Consider the following 15,543-nt stretch of genomic DNA (forward strand, 5'->3'; position numbering starts at 1 on the left):
GGGGGGGGGGGGGGGGAGGGAGAGAGAGAGAGAGAGAGTAAGAGATCTGGTCTCAGCTTGTTTTGACTTTAATCAACCCCTTTAACAAATAGTTACTACAAATACCTGGATTAAAACTTTAGTCATCTATTTTACTTCATAACTTTGCTCTTAACAGTAAAACTCATGGATTTAGACATTGATAAGTTTACACAAAATCATTGTTACCTTTCTTAAAAAAGATTAGTTGATCTGAAACATATTATATGCTATGAAGGCGTAGTTGTAGTTGCTATTGCTAGATCTTTCTTCTTGTTTTCCTTTTCTTCTGTCAATTCTCAGCCTGTCAACACCTTAACAATCAAAGCAAGAAAAAAAATCTCAGTTTGTTCCATAGAAATTAATTCAGAGTAGGAAGCCTTTTTTGAAGTATAATGTATTTTGTCTTTACATAGTTTTGGTTTGTCTTCTTTGTAGGCAAAATGGCTTGTGGAATCTGCTTTGGTTCCTTTGAGATTTTTTCAGGAGCGATGTGAGGTACTTTTTTACTTGTTTCTAACTTAACATATGTTTCTACCATTTTGCTCTTGAAAAATGAAAGCTTATGAATGCCTTTTAATGTGAAAAGGAAGAGTTTTTGTGGGAGTCTGAGATGATCAAGATAAAGGCTGCAGATTTGAAGTCGAAAGAGGTATAGTTTTTCTCCCCCAAAGTAAGGAAAGAAATGCTGCTTAACATATATTTTAGGGTTATTGTTCTTGCTCGGTGTCATCCCTGCCGGCTAATTTGTAGTACATCTTGTACTGAGTGTGCTTGTTAGTTGGTGGCTATTGTTTGCTTAAAGATGACTCGGAAAGTTGGCGAAATTTCCCTGGCTAATATGAACTAATATGTTAATGGATCCATTTGTCCTTTTCTTCATTGCTTTTGTTGGTTTTTATTCAATAGACTCCCAACATATTGCTTGCTAATTGTGGATGAAGATAGTTCCCTTAAGTGTGATATCCTTCTGTAATGGATTTCAGGTCAGGGTAAACACTCGTCTTCTTTATCAGCAAACAAAGTTTAATCTTCTTCGTGAAGAAAGTGAAGGTTATGCAAAGCTGGTAACTGTTTCCTCCTCTCTCTCTCTCTCTCTCTCTCTCTCTCTCTCTCTCTATCTATCTATCTATCTATCTATCTATCTATCTATCTCTGTCTGTCTTTCTTCCTTTGTAGTCTCTGTGCATCTCCTCTGTTTGCTAGTCACTACTCCGGATGCTCTTTCTCTATTTCTTTGGGTGATTTTATTGCAATCAAATCTGATTTGGCATATGAAGGAGGTAATAAGGAAAAGAGCTTAGCTTCTCACTTTGAGCTGGTAATAGTAGCTTAAACAATACCAACTTCTAGTTCATAACTTCCATATCCCTATGGAAGGTAAGCAAGAGCTAGTTTATGTCTGAGCATGGATAAATGACCATTCCAGGCTGCTGTATGCTTAAGATGAAGCTCTCCTGTGGACCATCTCTTTTGACTTTGTTGCTTAGTAGATATTGATGAATTGTTCTTTTATACATCCATGTGCAGTTTTGAGTTTCTTACTCCCAAAAAATGTTGTAATGAACTTGTTTTTTGACTTACTATTTTGATTTTTGTTATATCTCAAGAAGTTTTGATCTTTGACATCCAATGCTGATTCACATTAGATTGTTCAGTGTGTTCTGCTCTAATGGAAGTGCGCCAATGTTACATATTTGTTTGTTACAGTTACTGAAGAGTGACCAATTGTTATGGTCCAGGTTAATATTCCCTAAAAGTTATATGGTTGAGCAGGTTGTTTGTCTTGGGGGGCTGGTGTGAGGGTGGAAGATACTATGCTTTAAGGCCTCGTTTGTTTTCATTTGAATATTAAGATGTTTGAATCTGAATGCACATTTGAATATCAAGATGCCGTGTCTAGATCTGAACACAAAATAGTTTAGACATTTTTTGTTTTTAAATATGTGAATGAGTATATTTATATGAAATAATATTAGACAATCCATATAAAATGAAAAAATAAAATCTTAGAGAAAATTTTAATCTAAATAAATTATGAAATTATTATTCATAAAAAATGTAAATGTGCTAATATTTTGTATTATCTAGACTACAATTAAAATTTATATCAATAATAACACATAATGTAGTCATAAATTTTTTAAGCTCAACATAATTTAATCTTTAGAAGAAAGTTATCCAACCAAACAATAAAATTGAAGGTTAATTTTAGCGATCACCCCTCAGGTCTTGCTTCATAACACTAACCTCCCTTCCCTTGTGGTTTACAATATTACCATTGCCTCCCTTATCTTGATTTCTCTGTAACATTCTATATTCTTTTAACTTATTTACTATTGAGAAAATTGATTTTTGACTAATTTACCCTTGACAATATACTCTGTTCTTTATTTAATTTTTAATATCTCTTCTTTTGAATAAATATCATTTTACGTTGTGTTCTCTTATTTGTTTAATACATTGAATGATAAAAATTACAAAAGGTTGTTGAACTGTCACAGGTCAACCTTCTTGTCCATTTGGTGAAGAAGAGTCTATTATTATTATTGGCCCATCACAAACAAATACAAGTTTATGTAATCTTTACATCTTAAGTTTGAGGGGATCATCTCATTCTAGTAATAGGATGTCCTTTCTCAAAAAGTAATAGGATGTTGGAAGAAACCAAATGGGTTTATGCTGACCGCTCAATTGAATTACAATCTTGAACTGTGCTCCCTTGTCCATGTTTGACATAATGCATCCCTTAAGAAGCAATAAATAAAATGGTATTCATTATATCAGTCTTAATTATTATAAGTCATCGACATGTTTGGAAATGAAATGACCAGTACTTAATAATAGAGGTAAAATAGGTATAAAATGATAAATTATCTCTTGGAATTACGAATTGGACAAGTAAAAGTCAAAATCTTTTTCTTGTATAGTGTATGAGTAGAAGTGAACAGAGGCAGTATGTGAAAATTCAAAATAAATTATCTATGAAAAAAGAGAAAAAATGGGTGTTGGCTATTTAATGGAGTTCTTACTTTTGTCTTTCAATTTTAAGGAGAGAGCCTTCGTAAGTGAGGAGGATAGGGAACATGCACTTGGTTAATTGGAAATCTCTCATTACCTTCAAAAAGGAAGGCATGGACCGTTAGAAGCCCATAATCAAAGCTTACTCTTGAAGTGGTTGTGGAGGTACAATTCTGAATGTGATGCCTTCTGGAGTTAAGTCATTGGTGAAAAATAGAACCAGAAAGATCAGTGGACTACGAGTTCAATCAACACCCTCGTGGATAGGGGTCTGGAAAGCTATCAGGCAACTATGTGATTCTTTTCGAATGATACTAGTACAAGGGTGGGTAATGGGAGGACTTCATTATGGCATGATAAATGGGTAGGTCATGGGCCACTAAAAGATATGTTTCCTGAGTTCTTTTCTATCGCACCACTTCCTGACACTAACTGAACAGTGCTTGGGGATTGAATGGATGGAATATCACCTTCAGGAGAGGGTTAAATGATTGGGAGCTGGAGAGAATCAATGATTTTTTATTCAGTTTAGAAGCTTTCAAAGGTCTCAAGGAGGAAGAAGACTCTTTATTGGAACAAAAACAAGAATGGGATTTATACTGTTAGATCAGATATGTTAACATTTCACAGACAGGCCAATCCATTGTGAATTGTCCGTGGAAGTGCATTTGGAAGGGTTCCTACTATGGTTGTATGATTTTCATGGTGGTTACTATAGAAGCTTGCCTAACTCACGAAAACTCAAGAACAAAGGGCTGTCAATTGTGTTCAAGGTGTGTTTTGTGTTCGAAAGTTTTAGAATCCAATGGCCATTTGTTTATATTGTCCTTTCACTATGCCATTGTGGCTTATGTTCCTTATCGGTGGGGCGCAGATGGACTATATCTGTTAATTCCGCAGTGAGACAGAAACAGAACTATGGTTGTATGATTTTCATGATGGTTGCTATAGAAGCTTGCCTAACTCAAGAAAACTCAAGAAGAAAGGGCTGTCCATTGTGTTCAAGGTGTGTTTTATGTGGGAAAGCTTTAGAATCCGATGACCGTCTGTTTATAATGTCCTTTCAATTTGCAGTTGTAGCTTATGTTCCTAAACTTGGTGGGGGCATAAATGGACTATATCTGTTAATTCTGCTGATCTGCTAGAACCTGGACAACAAGGGGAACATAGTGAGACAGAAACAGTGGTGAAGTGGTCCCTTCTTGTATATGGTGGTCAGTATGGACAGCGAGGAACTCAAAAGAATTTTTTAAGACATGCAATTGACTGTAAAAAGATAAGACGCGTTGCATCCTATTGTTTTATATTTGATGTAAATTAAGCCATGTAGAGAGTATAGATTCTCTGGTAGATATGTTAGGTAGTCTGTAGATAGATTACTTTTGATCTATTCTGTTGCTGTAAATATGGTATAACACTTCCTTTTTAGTGTTCTTAAATATTCAATTACCATTCTTGAAAATAGATAAGGCGTGAAATTTTCTGTCAAAGAGAAAAAATGAGAAGTGAACTTTTCGGGAAATAAAGTAATGTTTCTAAGTAAGTCTGAATTGTGATTTATTCAGGTCCATTCAGACCCATTAAACAACAACAGTCAACAACATACAACCTAGTGTAATCCCACAAGTGGTGGTATCTGAGGAGGGTGGTGTGTAGGCAACCTTGCCCCTACCTTTTGAAGCTAGAGAGGGTTCCGATGGATCCTCGGCTCAAGTAAAGCATATGACTTTATATAAAAGTCGGTATGAAAAGGTAATACAATAGTAATTAGTAAAACAGTGAGATAAAAATAATGGAGAAAAGAACAATGGCAACAACATATAGTACGATACCAAAGCAAGCAAACAACATGCAATAATGAAATCGAAGAACAAGATAGGAGCATGATATTAATAATCAACTACCTACTAACCTTCTACTTCTACTGTAATCCTTGTCCTCCATATCCTCCTATCTAGGGTCTTGTTCTCTGTAAGCTGCAGATGCTCCATGTCCTGTATATACTCACCTTTGCCTGATACTTCTTCAGTATACCTCCACTTCTCCTCAAATCCGTCATTGACAACCTCTCACACCTCCTCTATGCGACATCTATATCTCCTCAAATTTTTTCAGTCTCGCCTCCCTCATTAAGAGACTTTAAAATGCAAAAAACAAATGCACTGAATGGGCCGAGATCCAAAGCATTCAGATTCAGACCCCATTAAGTACAAATAAATGACACCCTAGTGTGGTAGATGACTGGAGGACTTTTGCCTGTCAATTGAAAATTGGTTGCCCTTGAACACTGATTGTTACAGATACAAGGGATTGTTTGGTCCAAACTTTCATCCTTTCCCTTTCTTTAGTCAATGGATTTAAGTAAGGGAAGAAAGGCCAAGCCCACACTTCTCCTTCCAAGCAAAAGGATTATCCCATTCCTTTATTGCTTTGTACAAAGCAAAGTTCTATGCGCATGTTCTCTAAAATAAGGCAATTTTTAGTAGTTCATGCTTACTTTTGGTGATGTTCTCCTCTTGTCCTCCATTTCTTTGTAGCTCACTTTTGTTTTTTCTTTAATTTTGACCCTCCATTGACTGTAATTGTAGGTGACTCTCCTTTGTCAAATTTCAGAGGGTTCTAGCCAAAATGCTTCAGCTGCTACAGTTGGCATAATCAAGGTTTTATTTCAACTTAAGCACTCTAGTAGCTGAGATTTTATTTTTATGTATTTCTAATTCTTGGACTATATGCAGTCGTTGATTGGGCACTTTGATCTGGATCCAAACCGAGTATTTGATATTGTACGTTTTTATCCATAATGATATCGTGCATTTCCACTCCGTTCTATGCATTTTTTTGACTTCCATCCTTTTAAACTTTTGAAAGTTTAGTGTTCACTTCTCTCTTTGGCTATGATTTTCCAGGTTTTGGAGTGTTTTGAACGTCAGCCTGGTAATAGTATATTTTTGGACTTGATTCCCATATTTCCCAAGGTATAGTTGTGGTTGATTTGTTGTTTTCTCGTTTTGTGGAGCTCTCGCAGTCTTGAAAGTGCATTTGTTTTCCATTTTTTCTCTATTATTTGTAGTCCCATGCCTCCCAGATTCTGGGGTTTAAGTTTCAATACTACCAACGCCTGGAAGTTAATGATCCTGTTCCAAGTGAACTTTATCAGCTGACGGCCTTGCTGGTGAAAAGAGACTTCATTGATGTCGACAGCATGTGAGTATATTACTATACTTGGTTACCTCATCCCACCTTTTCCTCCTTCCCTTCACAATTTCTGTATAGTATTTGAGTGCCAAAAAGGATACTTAACTTTTATAGTGAACATTAGGCTTTAAATAAGTTCTGAGTTGCTAGCTAGTATTATGTCTTTCTTTGTGCTGAGTAGTTTTTTTCTCTCTTTATTTTGCTCTTGCAAAAATGGATTTTGTTATTTATTATCTATTTCACAAACCATAGATTGTAATTAAACTGTGTATTTTATCAGACACATGGTTATGTATAGATATAAGTTTGGATGACACACACATATTGAGAAATTTACCTTGTAAAAAAATGTAAAAAGTTGTGTATCTGATCAAAAACTAAGAGTTTGACTCGGTGATTTTGGTTATTAGTTCATGCACATTGACATCACTAAGAGTATATAGGATACAAATGCCTTTTGATGCTGGCGACTAATGTGAATTAGGGAACAAAATAGATAATCAAAGGCACTGTTATTTGTTGGACCAAATAAAAGTATTTTAAAGAGTTTAGAGTATCTCATGTGGTTTTCTCGTGGCTTCTTTTGTGAACAACATACTGCTTGTAAAAGGATGATATGAATGTTATCATCTAAAAGATCGTTTGATGATGATAAAAATGATATTTCCCTGAGATTGGTGTCAAAGGGCACTAGGTAGGCCATTGAAGGCAGAGAATTCTAAGCTTGATAAAATGAGTACAGGGAAAACATATGCTACTTATGTTTCTTCTCTTGTTGAGATAATAAGTAGGATCTTTACATCCTCTTGTTATAGATATAAGGAGTTGCTTATTCTAAGCTAGAGCATTAAGCATCTACTAATTAATTTGAGTTGCCAAAGGCCCAAAGCATAATTGGGCTTTCTAGTTGCCTTTTGGTGGGTAACCTAGACTATTGGATTTAATTAACTTATTGCTACTGACAACCTGGTTTTTGTTTCAGTTATGCACATTTACTTCCCAAGGAGGAGGATGCTTTTGACCATTACAATGCCTTTTCAGCTAAGAGACTTGATGAGGTTCCAACATTTTCTAGTGTGAATACTTTTGTTCAATGCGGGTATTTTAGCTTGAAATTCTGCGTGCTTTTTTGGTTAGGGGGTTATTTTAGTTTTCCTCTTGGATTCATGTAGGCCAACAAAATAGGGAGAATAAATCTTGCTGCTACTGGGAAGGATCTCATGGATGAAGAGAAACAAGGAGATGTGACAGTGGATCTGTATGCTGCATTGGACATGGAAACAGAGGCAGTTGCTGAGCGTTCCTTCGAGCTAGAAAATAGTCAACCCCTGGGATTGCTTATGGGATTTCTTGAAGTGAATGACTGGTAAGTTTGATTTCGAAGTTCCATGATTATGAGCAAACCTTTGCATTTGCCAGTGTGCGTGTTCTGGCCATCTGTTCACCTTTACTTTGCTCCGATTGATTTTATGCATGTAATAATTGACTATCTTTTCTCTGGGTTATATATTTTAACTATAGCTTTTGGGTCTCTCCTTTTCTTCTAGAAAGTAAATATCAGTTCTTTTGTCTAGTGATATAGCAACTTACTTTTGTCTGTGTCAGACATTTAGGCATATAATATCCATTCTTTTGTCTGCCTGTTCCGAGGATCTTTCGTAAACAACCTTTCTACCCCACTAAGTTAGGGGTAAGGTTTTGCGTACATCCTACCATCTCAAACCCCACTAGTGGGATTAGACTGCTATGTCTTAGTTTTTATCTGCATGTTAATCCTTATTCCTTATTGGTAGATATTGATCCTCTGTTGGGAAATATGCTAATGTTTCTTGGTTTATACCTAGTGTTATCAAAGCGCGCTTAAGCCCTGAAGCGAGGCTCAAAATGTGTTGAGCGCTTTGCCTCACTTTACGTGCGCTTCAGTGTCATCATCAAGGTTCTAAGGCAAAAGTTTCCTTGCCAATGAGCTCGTATGAAGAAGTGATACTAAATAATTGATATTTCACTTGATCATAATCTTTTTTCAATTTCTTTGGTCATATATTTGTCGTTCATGTTTATAATTATTAGTCTAGGACTACATATAAATTTGTATTCTTTTCTACCTTTTGTGTCTTTTTTCATTAAAGCCTAAACTGTGTTTGCGCTTAAAGCCCCCAAAGACCTTTGAGCTTTTTTGCGCTTTTTGCCTTTGATAACATTGTTTATACCTCATACTTCTGTGTTTATAAGGGAAAAAGGCCTGATTTACCCCTGAACTTTATGATTTGGAGCTGATATACTCTCCGTTTTAAAAATGACTCATATATGCCCCTGCCGTTATAGAAATGACTCATATATTCCCTTTTACTTGACGGACCAATATTTAATAAGATTAAAAATTCACTTTTTTGTCTTTAATTTGAGAAAGTGCCATGTGGCGTTTTAGAATACCTACTCATTAACTTTTCATCATGTCCACCCGACCCAATTAGAAATAAAAGCCCCACCCATTAAAATAAACCAATCCCATTTCATTGCATTTCTTGATGAAGATCTCAAGAAGACCAGCAAGCTTGGCACTTGGCAGTATCATGAGCTCCATTGACAAGGAAAGTTCCATTTTTTTCATTAAAATTTTGTGTGTAAGATGTTAGCTTTTGCTAGAGCTTTGGCAATACCTGTAGAAGGCATCGTCACTGTTGGCGGCTCCAATATTCTGCAAAACCCATTTTTTATTCAATAAAGTTTACTAAAGGTGAATCTATGGCATATGACACACACCAATAGGAAAAACAGAGGAAGATAGGCGAGCTCACACACACAACCATGTATTTCAATTCAATTTGAACAATGAAAATAATTTATCACCATTAAAAATCAGTATGATTTAGTAGAAGCTTGCTTGTTCACCAATTTCTCTGAAATGATTAACAAAATTGAGCAATTTATAAGAAAAAGGTAAAAATTTCTTCAAAAAATTTAGAAAGCTAATAGATCAAATACTATCTTATGTAAGCTTTAAATGGGTGGGTTTTTTGTTTCTGATTGGGGAGACAATGGAATGAAATGGGTTTGGTTTACAACGGGTGGGGCTTTTGTTTCTAATTGGGTCGGGTGGGCATGATGAAAAGTTATTGAGTAGGTATTCTAAAACGCCACATGGCATTTTCTCAAATTAAAGACAAAAAAGTGAATTTTTAATTTTATTAAATATTGGTCTGTTAAGTAAACGGGCGTATATGAGCCATTTCTATAACGGCAGGGGCATATGTGAGCCATTTTTAAAACGGAGGGTATATCAGCTCAAAATCATAAAGTTCAGGGGTAAATCAAACCCTTTTCCCTTTATTTAATTTCAATCCTTTCAAATGTAATTGTATTTTCAATGTGTTTTTTTAGAAGAATGTAGTCAGTGTGCCTTTATTCTATGTGTGTGAATAGAACTTACCTTCGGTCCTTTGTTTCTTCACCATAATTTTATCTGGCGAGAGCCTCGAGACTTCTTTCCATGAACACGAGGATACACTTTCGTTATTAATTTATTTCCAGTAGCAGAGTAGATAGGATGGTGCATTTCACTTGGCTTGTGACAGTTTATGGACGAATCGTTTGTTACATGTGTACATGCTTTGTGCTTAGACTGCAGAGATATCTTTTCATTCTATCTCTTGCTATTGTTTTTAATTTAATTTTAGTAATCACAAATGTCTATATCTCAAAAGTCAAGAATACTCATGTGCTTGATTTTAATTAGTGAATTTGTTTTATAGTATGCTAATCAGAAGGACTAATCAACTAATGATGGCCAACTTAATCTTTTTTTGTTTTGAAACTGGTGAGGTTAAATGGCCAACTTTATCTTACTTATAAGAACTCGTAGAATGAGTATTTTTACTTTTTCTCTGAGAGTGCTATTTTAACGACCGACATGTATGCTAGCTAAATAAGTTTTATTGGCTTCTTATCCCATTATTTGGAGGTACTGTACCAATTTCAATGTTTTACTTTATCACAGTACTAATTTCGTGGATTATTTGCAGTACAGTCTAGCTAACTGCCTAAAACTATGAAGAGTTTTTCACATACTTGTTAGGCATTAATCAGTGTTTTTCTAATTTATCGTTGTATAATTGCCAAGTATTTTTACTCGTGATTTGTTTCATAAACCCACTTTGTTTTTGCTTTTAAGAAGTCGAATACATTCTTTGGAGTATTCTCTGTTGGAAGAATCCATTTTGAAGTAGGGTTATATACTTTGATTTTTGTCAGTGTTGTCTTTCTCTATGCTGTTTCCCTAGATATCCCTTTTTTCTTGTTCAGCAGGTAAAACATTTCTCTCATCATATCTAGGTAGAGTCATTTGAGTTCCATGTTTGTTGACTCGTTTGTGGTATCTTGATCTTTTGCTCTTCTGTCTTCTTTTATAATTTAGACATATGGATACCTTTACATATAACATTTATAACTTCCAGGTATCATGCTCATGTGTTGTTTGGCCGTCTCTCACATCTCAATCCAGCAGAACATGTACAAATATGTGATGGATTATTCAGGTAAATCAAAATCTATCATAATTATTTGACTGTTTTTTTTTTTGAGAAGGTAACATTGTGTATATTCATTGAAACCAGTGCTTGGGTTGCACTAAACCATATTTACAGCTTGTCAAAAAGTAAGAAAATTGAATTTGAATCCTAACAGGAACCTAGGATATCTATAATGCATTCAGTGTCCTCTAGATACATTTGCTTGCACCAGAAACAAAAAGCCTGATACAATTTAGTTTGATCTTTTGGAGATCACAATTCTTGCTCTCAAAACATCTAGCATTTCTTTCTTTCCAAACGGTCCCACCCCTACTTCTCCCCAACGGTATAAAAGATGCGTGATTCTGTTAGGCATAGCCGAAGCAAACCCCCTGAGCCTAATGAAAATCCTCCATAGCTGGGATGTTATTCTGCACTGGAGAAACAGATGATTGACTGTCTCAACTTCTTCCCCACATAAATATCATCTAGAACACATGGAGAACTTCCTTTTCTTGAGATTTTGGTGTGTTAAAAATTGCTTCTCTTGCCAGAAGCCAAGTGAAACATGACACCTTGAAAGGAATTTTAGGTTTCCAAATCTGCTTCCAAGGCCAAAGAGAATGTTGTTGTCCATCTTGATTTAGAAACTTATATGCAGAATTTACCTTGAATGTGCCTTTGTTATTTCTGCTCCACCATAATCTATCATGTTCATCCCTTGTTCCTGTTCTTCCAACCTTCCAAAAAAAATCAGTCACAGTCTTGATTTCCCAATCATTGAAATTCCTTCTAAATTGGAAATTCCATCCATGCTACGTCCAAACCTCAACTACACTCACTTGTTTATTCACTGCCAAGTCATGCATCTATGGAAAGATACTTTTCAAGCTAAAGTTGCCCAACCATTTATCCTCCCAAAATGAACCCAAAATGAAGCCTTGATGCCATTTCCTACCCTGATGGTCGTATTGATCTTCAAGAGAGGCCACAAGATTCTGATGGACTTCCATAGACTTACCCATATGGTGTAAGGACCTCCTTTGTCATCCACTTGTTCTCCTCTCCATATTTTGCTTAAATTACTTCCCCAGTATGATTATGGCTCTTGAGAGTACCTCCATATTTACTTTAGTCTAAGGGCTTTGCTTTGCTTTTTCAAATTCCTTACTCCAAGACCCCCACGTTTGTTCCCCAGGGAACCTTGTTCCTTTTGACTAAATGTTTGACTGTGGAATCATTTTCCTCTATCCCTTTCCATAAGAAATCGCTCCTAATTTTATCAAGTCTTTGTATCACCCCATTAGGAATAGGGAAGATGAACATCATGTAAGTAGGTAAGGCATCCAAAACTGAATTAATGAGAGTGACTCTGCCTCCCAAAGAGATACATTGAGATTTCCATCTGGTTAGCTTTTTCTCCTACTTTTCAATCACTGGGTTCCAGATGTTCAAAGCCTTTGATTTGGCACCTAAGGGCATGCCCAGATAAATGGTAGGCAACAAACCTACTTCCCTTCCCAAAATCCAAGACAGTTCCTCCATATTAGAGACATTATTAATAGGATACAACTGACTCTTTCTCCAGTTGATATGCAAACGTGAGACTCCTTAAAACAACACCAAGATTGATCTTAAAACCAATAGTTGTCCCGCATTAGCGTCACAAAATTTTAAGGTGTCATCTGCACACTGTAAATGAGTGACTTCTATGTTGCCATTTGATATTGAGGTTTGAGTTTGCTACCTCAAAACCCCTGAGGCATTCGTTCTCTCTGGCGACCTTTATCATGTTATTTAGGCCTTCCATAACAATGATAAAAAGGAAAGGAGATAGGGGATCTCCCTGCCTCAAACCCCTTTGAGCAGGGAAAAAACCTTCTGGGGCACAATCTGACAGTAGAGATGCAATACTTGATCCACTGAATTCACCTCCTTCCAAAACCCATACATGCAAACATCTTCAACAAAAACTTCCAGTTCACATGGTCATATGGCTTTTCTATGTCCAGGTTGCACAATTCCTGCCTTTCCTTGGGTAACTCTTGAATCTACTACCTCGTTTGCAATTAGAATGGCATCCATTATTTGTCGAATTTTAATGAATGCCATCTGTTGAGCATCCACTAGCTTGTCAACCACTTTCTTCAGCTTTTCGGTCAGCACTTTAGATAACAACTTATATACACTTCCGATGAGGCTGATGGGCCTAAAATCTCTTAGTACCTTGGCACCATTCTTCTTTTGGATCAAAGCAATGTAGGTGGCATTAAAGCTCTTCTCAAAAATATTGTGAGAATGGAAATCCTTGAAGGTATCCATGATATTCTTCTTCACTACATCCCAACACATGATAAAAAACCCCATTCTGTAGCCATATGGACAGGAGCTTTGTCCGTGGCACACATCTTCAAACATACTAGTACTTTTTGCTCCTCAAACTCCTTTTGTAACAGTTCATTGTACAGTTGATTAGGTTGCTGGGAGGTCTTCTATATGAGGTTTCTGAATAAAGCTTCTGATAAAAACCAATAACCCCCCCCCCCCCCTTCATTTCTCTCTGGATCCTTCACTATTTCATCTTGAATTATCAGTTAATAAATGTTGTTGCATCTTTTGTGTGCATTGGCCACTTTGTGGAAATACTTAGCTAGCGTTTGGCCATAGATTTCTAAATATTCTTGGCAAATATTATTTGAGTGTAAATTTGAGTGAAATTTCACCATGTGTTTGGCCATAGGATTTGGAAAATATATTCCACCTTTTTAGAAAAATATGATTTATACCCATAAGTTTTAGAACTATCAAAACTAACTATAGATTTGTATTACACGTCAATTGGATGTTCATTACGACTAACAAATAGTGTCCATGATACTAGAGCAATGTGATAATTTTGAAATGAGTGCAACAAACATCATTACATACATTGTGAAGTATACAAAGTGCATTACTTTGTTACCTTGAGCCAATTTCATCATTTTCATTAACAATCAAATCATTACTTAATATTCAGTAAATATTTCATCACTATTTTGGTGTTCCACGTAAAAAATTATGTAATACAACGCAAGCAACTACTATAGAGGGTGTTTTTATAAAAGATAAAAGTTTGGGGTAAAAATTTAATTTTCAAAAGATCCCAAATAATGAGATTTGGCCCAAATACTAGAAAAAACTAGTATTTGGGAATTGGGGATATTTGCCAAAATTATTTGCCAAATAATGGCAAATTGTATGGACAAACATTATTTGCCAAATTTTTCCAAATATTATTTGGGAAATCTTATGGCCAAACGGGCCCTTAGTATTTTTGTCCCCCTCTTTCAGCCACAAAGCTCTTGATCTTTGTCTCCATGCTTTCTCTTCATTTTTAAGATGCTCTTCATAATTCATAATCAAAGATGCCTTCATTGCCGATTCTTCTTCTGTTAGGACTCTATTTTCCATTACCGCATCCAACATAGCTAACTGGCTTAGGATTTGGACCTTTTGTAACCCTAGGTTGCCCAAGCTGGTTCTACTTCACTCCTTCAATTTGCCTTTTAGGGCCTTGAGCTTATACCCAAGGATATAATCAGGCTTACCAGTGAAAACAAAAGACTCCAGCCATTCTCTAATATTTTCCATAAAACCCTCTGTTTTGAGCCACCAATTATCAAACTTGAAATAGGATTTGTTTTGCTCCCAAGCTCCACATTGTAGAGCAATGGGACTTTGATTTGAGCACAATCTCTGTAGCACCATTGTCAAATTCTGCTAAAAGTTGGCATCCCACTCCTTGAAAATTAAAATCCTATCAATTCTAGAAGCAACATTGTTATTGTCCCCTTTAAACCAAGTGAGTTACCCCTACCAATTATAAGTCCACCAAGTTCATATCTTCAATAAAATCAGAGAACTATATCATACCTAGAGTTCTCTTTTGCAATTTCTCTTTTCTGATGGATATCTTATGATGTTGAAATCTCTGCGCACTGCCCAAGGCCCCTCGAAAAGACTTCTGACAGCACCTATTTCCTCCCATAGACCCATACATGCTCTCTCTCAACTCTGCCATTAGGAGCATAGACTCCTGTTACGTGGCAATTGAAATCTTGAAGCACTGCCTCAAACTTGCAGGTGAGGGTGTAGGAACCTGTTTCCAGCACTTCCCCTTTCCATGATATACTGTTCCATAACATCAAAATGCCCCCCTAGTGCCACTTGCTTGTAAACAAGCACACTTAACCCATCTTCCACCCCAGATCTCTTTTATTATATCATGGATCTCACCCTCTAACTTTGACTCTTGTAAACATACAATGTCAGCCTTCGAGTTGAAGATTAAACTCTTCACAAATTTCCTCTTATCCCCACTATTTAATCCCCGAACATTCCAGGACACAAGTTTTACTTTCATCGTAAAACTTTGTCCTCTTTCCTCCTCACTTTCTACCCCTCACATTTGAAATTCATATAAAAAAAAGTCAGCCTTTTCAATTCCTAAACCCCTTGTACCTAGGCCTTTTGCTAATAGAATCACTTTCCATCTTCCTAGCTTGTCTGCAACTGTCTCTTTGCATAAGTAGCTCCAGAGATCCCTCCTCATGTCCTTGAAAATTTGATTTTTGTAATTTTGTGTGCATAGGTGGACGTGTAATTGATACTATCATTTCTCTTTGTTAGGACTTAGGAGTGTAGTAAATTATATTGTGTATCCATTATAGTCAGTCAGATTCAACTAAGATGAATTCTTTCCAATAATTATAGGGAAAAAGGATAGATATACCCCTGCACTATTGTAAATGGTATGCAAATA

General features: G+C 36.1%; 1 protein-coding gene across 3 annotated transcripts in view; it reads left to right on the plus strand.

Annotated features, from left to right (window-relative positions):
• Positions 1 to 15,543, plus strand: part of LOC107020310 (THO complex subunit 2) — a 59,336-nt gene that overhangs the window by 12,793 nt on the left and 31,000 nt on the right. For 2 of the 3 annotated variants that reach the window (XM_015220611.2, XM_015220610.2), the window contains exons 4-13: positions 457 to 516; positions 608 to 670; positions 1,005 to 1,085; positions 5,628 to 5,699; positions 5,775 to 5,822; positions 5,946 to 6,014; positions 6,110 to 6,243; positions 7,217 to 7,292; positions 7,407 to 7,600; positions 10,689 to 10,769. In XM_015220611.2, coding sequence (XP_015076097.1) covers positions 457 to 516; positions 608 to 670; positions 1,005 to 1,085; positions 5,628 to 5,699; positions 5,775 to 5,822; positions 5,946 to 6,014; positions 6,110 to 6,243; positions 7,217 to 7,292; positions 7,407 to 7,600; positions 10,689 to 10,769 — 878 coding nt within the window. Of the gene's footprint in view, positions 1 to 456; positions 517 to 607; positions 671 to 1,004; positions 1,086 to 4,632; positions 4,792 to 5,627; positions 5,700 to 5,774; positions 5,823 to 5,945; positions 6,015 to 6,109; positions 6,244 to 7,216; positions 7,293 to 7,406; positions 7,601 to 10,688; positions 10,770 to 15,543 lie in introns of those variants that run through there. The other variant, XM_027917209.1, reaches the window with a different exon arrangement.

The sequence above is a fragment of the Solanum pennellii genome, chromosome 5 (genome assembly GCF_001406875.1).
Source record: "Solanum pennellii chromosome 5, SPENNV200".
In the NCBI taxonomy this organism is placed as follows: Eukaryota; Viridiplantae; Streptophyta; class Magnoliopsida; order Solanales; family Solanaceae; genus Solanum; species Solanum pennellii.